The sequence below is a fragment of the Prinia subflava genome, chromosome Z (assembly GCF_021018805.1).
Source record: "Prinia subflava isolate CZ2003 ecotype Zambia chromosome Z, Cam_Psub_1.2, whole genome shotgun sequence".
Lineage (NCBI taxonomy): Eukaryota > Metazoa > Chordata > Aves > Passeriformes > Cisticolidae > Prinia > Prinia subflava.
This window is the reverse complement of record NC_086283.1, coordinates 83,769,526-83,780,457: the sequence shown is the minus strand read 5'-3', so window position 1 is coordinate 83,780,457 and position 10,932 is coordinate 83,769,526. Positions and strand designations below refer to the sequence as shown.

The following is a 10,932-nucleotide window of genomic DNA, read 5'->3' as shown; positions in this document are numbered from 1 at the left end:
CTTGAAAACATACTGACAATGTTGCTTTTTTTCTGTAGGGTGTTCACGCGGTGATGCATCGCGAGTACCCTGCTGAGGAGGGCTTGACCTAAACGAGTTGTGCTTCTGAGACACACCAAAATGGAAGGGAGGTAAGGAAAGGGCCCTCTGCCCTCAGCTTTGTAAGAGGCGATTTTTAACAGCCTTTGCAGACTGCGATAGGCCAGGCATGCTGTGAGACCGTGAGGTGTATTCTGTGTTACCTGTTTGAGCCTTTCAGTTTATGATGAATGTAATACTATGAATATATAATGAATATAATGTTATTACTAACATTAAAATATGGTCATGATTCACACGAAACTAGCACAGCTTGGTCCTATTTGCTGATCACTGATTGTAGCAATGGGTCATAGGGTTGTGTTGTAAGCAATGACACCTCTTCAAACACTCAGTACCAGAAGAGTCCTTTTCTCATTCTTACTAACTCTAGACTTATGCTTTTCCTACAACGTGAGTGCAAACTTTTTGTAAAAAGTGCAAGCAAACTATAAAAAATATTAGGTGGACTGTAATCCCAGTCATAGCTTCCAGGTGAAAAGTTGATGCAGGCTGAGTGAGATAGTGCCTGATTTGCCTCCATGGTTTCAATAACAAACACCTATTAATAAAGTGTTGAAAAGCAAACGTCTTTGGCTTTTTTATATTTTTTAATTGCAAAGATCTCTGTTTATTAATATATGCCAAAAAGGTAAACATCACCTTTCAAAAGGGAATAATCCCCCCCAAATCAGCACGAGCAGCTGCAAGTTCTAAGCAGTGTATCTGAAAAGGTACTTAAAAGAGGTGGGCAAAGGGGTTTTTAGAGGGGATCCATGAGGTCCTTAGAACCCTTATCATGAAGTAAATTGGCTTTTGCTGTGAGAAGTGGTTTTCACTTCTTCACTTTAATAGCAGGAAAACAGGAATGAAATATCAGAAATAGGAAATGTGCTTATCTAAATAATTCTTAGTAACTTGGTTTCACAATGCCATGTAGGTCAAAATGAAAAGAAAAATAGAAAAATACACAATTCTAACTACATCTGTGACCTGTGGAAGATAAAAACAAACAGGAGTCAGAGCACAGTAAATGATAAGCAGGCAATATAGTAATTATCACCACTGCAACAATACCTGTCTTGTCAAGCGAAGTAATTGTGGAAGATGAACAGATTATATTGTAATACTTAATGTTTAAGTCCAACAATAAGATCATCTCCAAACATGGACTATTAATTAATAGTCTATTAACTGTCTGTTAACTATGGACAGTTACTCTTTTCAACTAACTTTCACTAACTTTTCATGTTAGGAGCCTAATGAGAGTTCAGGTGTTTGTAATACCTATATGCTTTGCTTTTTTACAGGTCAACACTTGGTACACAAAGAATGTTTAGGTTTTAATCAAGTCACCAGAGAATTGTTTATTCAAATCAAGAATTCATTATGTATTTTTAATCAATTCCTTCAGTCTTGACATAAATCAAATTGACTAAAGAAACTTTTTCTGCTGGCTCTTAATGAGTTAATTTCTCCCACCTGCATTATTTCCTCCAAAGCAAGGACCAAGTTTATTTTTAAAGCTAAATTCCTGAATAGCAGATCAGTGAGGAGCAGGGAAGATTTGCTGCAACTGGGATTTGATGTTCTGCTTTTCAGGAAAGATGCATTTCTTTGAGAAATATTCTGATCTTTGAGTGTAGCAGTGGTTTGAGCTTTTGGTGAATTACCTTCACTCAATTTTATTGTATTTAGAAAAGGAGAAGGAAGCTACTAAAAAAAATGGTAGCTTTAGAACAGTAGGAAAGAAACGATAATTTTTCCAAGGTAAATCTCTGCTGTTACCTTCTGAGTGAGTCATCTATCCCCCCTAGGGGTACAGTTCACTTTCTGAGCTCTTAAAATAGACTTTTGTAATGGGTTTGTTCCTTCATCAGACACTTTCCTTCTGTAGCTGCCTTAAAAGGGCTTAAATTCTTCTAGTTACTGCCTGATTGCCTCATTTCATATCCCACATGTCTTCGGCAGAGAAGAATGTTGAAGCATTAGTTTTTTCTTCAGTAGCAGATTTTAGCATGCAGATTTGAATGGAAATGTTGAAAAATACATGCTTGTGCTTCTGATTACATAGCAATTACTAACTGCAAAGCGTGGCTCCTCTGGTTAGAGATAGTAGAACTAGCAAGAAAAGCAAAACCTAAAGTGGGACAGCTTTTAAAGCTTTAGTGTTCATTACTTACTTAGAAGGTGGAAGAAGAAATCTGCTGTGAAAGGGGAGGTTAGCTTATAATATTGACAGTAGTTTTATTAAAGTGTCAGGAAAGAACGAGTAAGGGATGCTACCACACAGTGGTTTTGCTTGTGGAACTGCTTTGTTTCTCCTGTCATGTAATTATCGTGTAATTTGAGTTTCCATCAATACTCGCATAACTTTCTGTTATGTTTGAGAAGTGGGCGGTTTTTATGTTGCAATTTAGTAATCTAAACAGTAATAACTTCCATCTGTGTTTTAATAAATTGCTTTTATATGTTTTAATATGTCAATTGTTATGGTCACTGTACAATGTCTAAGCCCTGTTGCTAAAAATAACACTTTTTGCTTCAATAATTCAAAAAAGTGGGGTCTTTGTCTTTACTGCTTAAAAAATGTAATTTCACTTTACAATAAGAAGGTTGATAATCCGATAAATGTCTTATCTCTCTAGCTATCTGAAATAATTTACAGGTGAGAACATAGCACTAGTCTCCGTATGTTGATTATAAATCTCTTTCTATCTAGAGCTTTTACAAAGAGAGCACTAAGTATTAAATTACCTTTTCAGGACATAAAATAAGCTTTTGTTAACATGGTCTATGCTGTGTTGGAAAGCTTTCACCTTCTGCCGTGTGGCCCTGCCCTCTGGTGGGCAAGCAAAGGCTGGCTGAGAGCCTGCTTTTACATAAACCGGAAGGCTGCCTCCAAGAAATCTTACCTAATCTTACTTAGCAAATCTAGAGATTTAAAAACATTTAGTTTTCCCCATTGCGTTTCAGTCGCAGTTTTGCAGTCCTGTGGCAGCAGCAGAGACAATATCACACGCGTTTTGGGACATCAAAGTAAAATAGTAGGATTGATGACACCTGTATGGTGTTTTCTTCGTCTCACCATATTTTGCAGCTCTCTTCTCATACGGTTGAAATGAAGGTCAAAAGTGTATTTTCTTGAATGCTAGCTTGCTTGCCATTTTTGTCTGTGATATTTTTAGACACTTTGAACTTTGCACAGGTAGAGTATCTGTTGTATTTAATTCCAAATTAAAAATCTGTGTTCCAGCATATGTTTTCATTCTGGAACTTCTTTGCTATTCTTCTGTAAACTTATTAGGATCAGGAACAGAGAAGTTTATTTTTCCTATTTAAAAAATACCTTTTCCATTTAGTTTCACTAAAGCTTTTTTGTCTTTCTCCCTGTGCCACAACTTATTCTTTATCACTCCATTTTCCTTCCAGATAAAGATATAGAAAACAGTAAAAGTCAAAATGCCTTTAAGGATCTAATATGAATTTATTACTGTTTCATTTTGAAGCAATCTGATACATGTCTTAAGGAAATAGAATCTTGTTTTATAACACACTGAGGTTTTTTAAGTATAGACCATGAATCTGATCCTGCAAGCTAGTAGTAGCATAAATAGATGTTATGTAATGGTTCACAAAGTCACCAGGAAGCATCAGGTTCTTATTAGGAAACGGCTGAGGGGAAGATTTGTATAATACTAATGGGTTTGGTTTTTTTTTTCCAAGGAGAAAGGAAACCTTGGTTTTAATTTCTTTGGTCACATTTAGAAAGTATGACTTCTCATAAAGTATATTGTAGTCTTTTTAAAGTGATATATGCACTGAAAACTCAAAATGCAAAATTCACACAGGAAAGTAATCTGAAACTTCTTCTGAAGTTGCAGCTGAATTGGGCTGCCAGATGGGAGCTTATGCTCAGAAATATGCAGGGCTGAAATCAAAACATAAAGGGTGTAGTATCTGAATTATAACTACTAGAAATTACTTAGATGAAGAAAAGTTATGAAACCTAAGTCAAAAAGCTCAGTTGTGAGTAAGAAAGTCTTGGGGTTTTAGGGGGTTTGTTGGTTTGTTTTTGTTTGAGTTTTTGGGGGGATTGTTGTGTGTGGGTTTTGTGTGTTTGTTTGTTTGTTTTTGGTGTTCTTGTTGTTGAGTTTGTTGTTTGTTGGGGTCTTTTTTCTTTTTTCTTTTTTCTTTTTTCTTTTTTCTTTTTTCTTTTTTCTTTTTTCTTTTTTCTTTTTTCTTTTCCCCAAGGAGACAGAGTTGAAAAGAGGGTAAATATTCCAAGTTTACTTGGAATATTTTAATATAATATGTATCAATTGTCGTATATATTAATAATGTAAATATATATCCACGGAGAGAGTCCACAGGAGGATCACTGAGTTGATCAGAGGCATGGAGCACCTATGAGGAAAAAATGACAGAATTGGGTTTGTTCAGCATGGAGAAGGGAAGGCTTTGGGGTGACCTGATTAGAGCCTTCCTGTCCCCAAGGGAGGGTACAGGAGCCATGGAGAGAGACTGTTTACAAGAGCTTGGAGTGACAGGACAAGGGGGTTGGGTTCAACCTGAAAGACAGTAGGTTTAGCTTAGATATTAGGAAGAAATTCTTTACTGTGAGGGTGGTGAGGCATTGGCAAAGATTGCCCAGAGAAGCTGTGGGTGCCCCATCGCTGACAAAGTTCAGGTCAGGTTGGATGGGGCTCTGAGCAACCAGGACTAGTGAAAAGTGTTCCTGTCCATGGCAGAGGAGTTGGAATTAGGTGATTTTTAAACTCCCTTCCAATTCTGTCTTTCTATGAAGTTTGCCTCATAAATGAATAGCAATGGCAGGCCTAGTTACTTTGGAAAAACATAGTTTTAGTGATGCAGTGATAAAAGGTATGTTAATGTCTGTGTGTGTGTATAGATGCTTATATTTTTAATGAAACATGTATTGAATATTGTCTATTTATCAGGATATTGGAAAGCTTATAACTGAAAAAAATTGAAAGACAGTTGAACAAAAACCCCCTGTTTTGTCTTCTTGTCCAAGCAGCAGGATCCAATGCTCTAATAATGAGCAATTCTTAATAAAAGAAAGGAAAGATATAAATATCTATATAAATCATAAAACTACTTATAATTTGTATATCCTGAGTCAATTGAGATTTTCATGGCAGAGGTTATATCCTCTAAGTTCTTCTATAGAAGGTTTCTGTAGAGTCTTTTGCTCAAGTACTGTCCCGTAGAACTGTGGATTAAGGCTTCTCTTTCCTCATCTGTAGCATTTAAATATTCATCTAGTAACGACTTTCTTCCCAGAAGAGCACTCTGGGTAGAAGCAAGCAGATTCCTTTTACTGTTGTGCTTGATTAGGATAAGAAGGAACAGGAGGTACAGTAATATTCAATTCCTATGCAAAATTAATAATAATGACCAGCAAATTATGCTCAGTGAATTGGGAAGGACGTTTGGCATCAGAAATAGTTTTACTTCATATACAGCTGCAGTAATGTTAGCTGTGAGATGAGAAAGTACTTTCCTCTTCTCATTTTATGAACAATAATATCCTTACAGTTCTACTGCCTAAGACCACAGCTACTGTGGGATATGGGAATCCCTGCTTTTGTGAAGACTGCAGGAAGACATCCCAAACAAGCGTGTTTTAAATAGGCTTAGCTTACAGTAAACAAATACTTCTGAAATAATACTTTTTATTTAATCTAGTGTTTATTAATCGTTTATGAGCTGTAATTAGTGTATGTGTAATACACACTGTAGCACAGGCAAAATACATAAATGGGATAAAAATACTTAAGCATTCAAGTTTTGCTTTGTTCAGAGTGTTGGGGGACATCTGATGCTCAGAAGGAAGCATATGCCGGAAGGAGGGGCAGAGCTATGGGGAACGGACGGTCATTCTGTGCCTTTGATCGTGAGGTCACTGCACTGGCCGCAGTGTGCCAGCGCATTTCAGGAGTGATCTGATGGACTGCTGCCTTCTGGAAAAGTCACACGAATGGGCCCTGTGTGGGTGAGGCTGTAGCGGCGTTGCACGTGCAAGAAGCACACAGGAGCTATGGCGAGATTCCACACAGCATATATACATATGCATGTCTGCGTGTATGTATGTATTCTATGGGTGCCCCGAGCGCTGCTCCCCATGGCCGACCGGCGGGACTACACCTCCCAGAGGCTCCCGCGCACATCCCGCGCCTGCGCACGCGGTCCCTAGGGCGGAGGCAGCTCCCTGTTCCTCCAGCGGGAGCCGGGCCGCGGCCGGACTACATCTCCCAGCGGCCCCCGCGCACATCCCGCGCCTGCGCAGACGGAGCCGGCCCGGCCGCACTCCGCCGTTGTCGCCGTCGGTGGGTGGGTGGGGGAAGGGAGCGAGCGGGAGGAGGAGGAGGGAGGGGGGGGAGAGTTGAGAGTTCACCCGCCGCCGTCGCTGCCAGGCCGGACTCATGATTCCCATATGCCCAGTAGTTTCGTTCACCTATGGTGAGTAGCTGTGCTCGGCGTGTCCGTGCTTCGGGAGAGGGCGGCGGGCGGGGGTCGGTCCTGAGGCGCCGAGTCTGACCCGGCGCTCCCGCGCTCTCTCTCCCTTGTCCCTCTATGTGTCCCGTTCTTTTCCCACCGCCTCCTCTCGCTGGGCCTCCTCTCATGGCCCCGGCCGCCGCCGCCCCTCGGTCGCCGCCGCCGCAGTGCCCAGCCGGCTGGGGGAAGATGCCAAAATGGCCACCGGCAACTACTTTGGATTCACCCACAGCGGGGCTGCTGCCCAGTACAGGTAAGCACCGCCGCGACCCCCCGGGACCTCCCCAGGGCCCCTCTCCGCGGCCGGGACCCAGGGCAACTCCCGCCCCTTGCCCCGTGCCGTGGGTTGTGCCCGGACCCTCCCGCCGTCCCCGCGGATGTGTGTTCTTATCTCCCTGTATGCCTGAGGTGGGAGGTGGGGCTGGGCATCGCGGAGAAGGAGGATCATCAGCAACAGCATCGGGTCCCCAGGCCCTTAGATTAAAATGGCCACTTGCAGTCAGTCAGCAGCACCCGCGAGTCACCGTGTGCCGCCCCCAGGCCCGTCTCCTTCCTCAGCTTTGGGGAACACCGACCTTGCTCCGCAGGGTTTTGCTGTCACTGTGGGAACACAGGATCCCTTATAACATGGGTTGGAAATCAGCCTAAGGGCAGCTGGATGGATCAGGGAGAGATGGAGCGCCGGAAAATAGCAGGGAACTTAATTCAGTTGATGTAATGTTATGATTAATGTGTGTGTCTAAGAAAGTAGTGAAGGTAGTTTCAGGGACAGGTACCGTTTTAAAAAAATGTCCTACTCTGATTTCTAAGACCAGGAGCAGTATTCTAGTGGAACTTGAGGACCCGTGACTGTGTTAGACAATATACATAACTGTGTCTTGTCTATCTGGATAGATCTATCAATACAAATCTTGTTTAGACACACTGCCACAAGTCTTTGTATCTTTGTAGTTTTTGTTCATCTAAATTGTGGCCAGAGTGTTAAAAAATAATTGGTAGCATCTATTATGTTGCATTTTCTGGCATCATGTCACTTAGTTTGCTAAATACAGTCAAGAACATTTTTGGTATTTTGGCTTGTATTGGAGTGACACCTTGAAGTCCACATTTAAATTTTATGTTGCTTATTCCATAAATCTGTTATAAAGACTTTCCTCAATGCCTAAGTTGTGGTGAATAAGAAAGAACCCAAAAGAATAAAGCAAATATATCAGGGATTATTAACAAACAAATGCAGATGTGTGCTACTAGCTACTAAGGACTGCATACTTGACGTAGTTTTAGGAATGTACACTTTTGTGGAGGTGTTGGAATAGCTCCAAGTCTATTTTTTCCCTTTGATTTTTTTCCCTGAAAATGGATGTGAAGTACATTGAATTTAATTTACTCTGGAATTTAGTAGAGGATTAAATTTAGCTAATCATCTAGTTCCTTTGGATGCTCACAGTGCGTGTATGTTTACATTTTACGTGACAGTTATAGTGAATATATAGGACATATATATAGAACTTCCTTTTAAGTATAAAGGTTAAGTGAATAATAAACCAAGATCGGTGTGTCTGCAGTTTTGAAGTGCAGATGAATTTTTAAAATCATCTTTTATTGTAGGGCTGAGGTGATCTTTAGACTAAAGACCCTGAACAATTCCTTTGAAGTTATATAATTGGAATAACATTCAAGTTTAATAGCTGATCCTAAGTATGTTTTTGGGAAAATGGAAAACAGATCAAAAGAACCTTTTTCCTTTTCTATCATAAGTTTAAGATACTGTTTAATTTGCTACATTTTCTACATTCTATAAATGGTTTGTGTGTTTACCACATCTGGAAGTGAAGACACTCAGCAATAGGTGTTTAAACAGAACTTTCATAAGAAGGAATTTAATATTTTCAGCTGAAAACACAAGAGTCACTTAAAATGTCTGAAGGGAGCTTACTTTGACAAAGCCGACTTGATAAGTCCTTACTAGTGTGTTTACAGAGTGCTACAAATTGTGTTCCACTCCAGTATATTTGAGAAAGGGATGGTGTTGGCAGAGGAAGATGGTAAGATTTGATATTACAGCAAGTCATCAGTTTGTTTTTCCAGTATTTGAAGTGACAGTTCATAGAATAAAAAATAATGTTCTTGGAAACCAGGGCAATAGATAAACAAATGTTTTTCTACCTAGTGAATACATAGGTGAGCCTCATAAATCTTAAAAAATAAAATGTGTTTCTGGATGCTGAACTAACCTATGGATTTTTAAAAAGATACTCAAAGTAACAAGTTGTTTGTGGAGAACAAATCACACTTGCAGTTGAAGCCTTTAGTTCTTTATACATACCCATTTGGAAGTTCTGACACTCTAGTTTTTATAGCAACAAACAGAAATTTTCATAATAAACAGTATCGGTCACATTTCTAATGGTTCTCTCTTGCCAAAATGGCTGTGAAAAATTCCGATATGTTGGAATAATACTAGTCTGCAATTTTAGATGATCACAGTGCTCGTTAATGATAATAATCAGAATTTTATTGATTTCAGCACTTAGTTCAAAAATTTGCGCAATTCTTTTTAGTATACACACCTTTCTTGTATTATCTTAAAGTATGACTATCTCAAAATATATTAAGTCTTCATCTGGAAATACGCAGAGAAAATAAAAAGTCTAAACTTTGCATGAGAAAGAAGAGAGTCTAACTAGATTCTGTTCGGTTTCAAGGAATAGAACAGACTCTCCCAGTCGGAAGGGGCCTACAGTCATTGTCCAGTCCCTTGGCTGCCCACTTCAGGGCTGGCCAAGCTCCAGCATGTTGTTAAGGGCACTGTCCAAGTGCCTTTGAACACTGACAGACTGGGGCATGACCACTTCTCTAGGAAGCTGTTTCAGTGCCTGACCACCCTGTCTTTATAGAAATGCCTCCTATTGTCCTGTGGAAAACTCTCCTGCAGCTGGATTCATGGATCCCTCATGTCATGTCCCTGGATTGCAGTGAGGAGAGCTCAGCGCCTCCCGCTGCCCTTCCCTCTTCAGAAAGCTGCAGAGAGCAGTGGGGTCACCCTTCAGCCTCCCTTTCTCCCAGCTGGACAAGCCCAAATTCCTCAGCTGCTGCTCTCAGGAAGCTCCTTCCAGCCCTCCCACCATCTTTGTTTTCCTCCTGGGGTCACCTTCAAGGACCTTGCCATCCTTCTCCACCTGCAGGGCCCAGCAGGGCCCTCGTTGAGGCTGCCCCGGGCTGAGCCCCGGGGCCATTCCCTGTCTGTGCCGCTGTGCTGTGCTCGGTGCCTGGGATGGGCTTTGTCCTCGGGGCTGAGCCCAGCACCAGCCAGCCCCACCTCCCTCTGCAGCTGCCCAGCCTCTCCTCTCCCACTCCATACCCATGCCTGGCATTACCCCACCCAGGTGCAGGGTCCCACATTTGAGCTTCCTAAATTTCACTCCATTAATTACTGCCCAATACTCCAGTCTATCTAGATCCCTCTCCAAGGCATCTTGTCCCTAAAGAGATCCAAAGCACCTCCTAGTTTGAATCATCAGCCAAGTTGCTAATGGTGCACCCAAGTCTTGGTTGCCTGACAGATGTAGCCTATTCAATACAGTCCTTTGAGTGCTACCATCCAGTCAGAGCACTGTGAACCTGCTCTTATCCCACAGCTGGACAACTTGTCCGAAAAGCATGCTGTGAGGGACACTGTTAGCAGCTTTAGCTAAACTGGAACTGCATCCACTGCCTTCCCTTCATCCAGGATGCAAGTGACCTTATGACCAAAGGATAGGTTGGTTAATCATGATTTTCCCTTTGTGAACCTATGTTGACTGTGAGAGATGATTACATTGTTCTTTAATAATTCTTTCTCTTTCCAGTAGCACTTAGTATCTCCGTAGTTTTTCTGGGAGCTGAGGTTACACTAGTAATTCTCCAGTTCCCTGTTTCTTGTTTCATGCCTTTGTAAATGGGAATTATACTGGCAGGCTTCCAGTCAGCAGTGGCCTGCCCAGACTCTCAAGGCCTTCGATAGATGATTGGGAGAGGTCTTGCTGTAGCAACTGCTGACCCATTCACTACTCCAGGGTGAATCCTGTCAGAGCCCATGGAGATGTGGGAACATTAAGTTTCTAAGCTGGTCCCTCTGAATTTGAGTATTCGCAGTTGTGGATCTCCCACTCAGAGGACTCAAAGGAGGAAATCTGCTGTACTATGTGATTGCTGAAAGGTGGTTTTAAGGAAGTTTTCTGTATTTAATTCTGGACTTGTTGTAGACTGGTATAAACTCTTCCAGAATTGCAGTTCCTCATAATGACAGTATTCTAATTTGCATTATTAGTAGTGAATCATAGGATCATAGAA

The 10,932-nt window shown here is 41.3% G+C and overlaps 1 protein-coding gene across 2 annotated transcripts in view; it reads left to right on the top strand.

The window, feature by feature from the left end:
- Positions 1-5,791: 5,791 nt before the first annotated feature.
- The window catches only part of ZFR (zinc finger RNA binding protein), a 48,452-nt gene continuing 43,311 nt past the window's right edge, over positions 5,792-10,932 (top strand). For both annotated transcript variants that reach the window (XR_010083614.1, XM_063423728.1), the window contains exons 1-2: positions 5,792-6,564; positions 6,769-6,853. Coding sequence is in view for 1 of the 2 variants with exons in the window: in XM_063423728.1 (XP_063279798.1) it covers positions 6,528-6,564; positions 6,769-6,853 (122 nt within the window). In the remaining variant the exon portion in view is untranslated. The remainder of the gene's footprint in view (positions 6,565-6,768; positions 6,854-10,932) is intronic.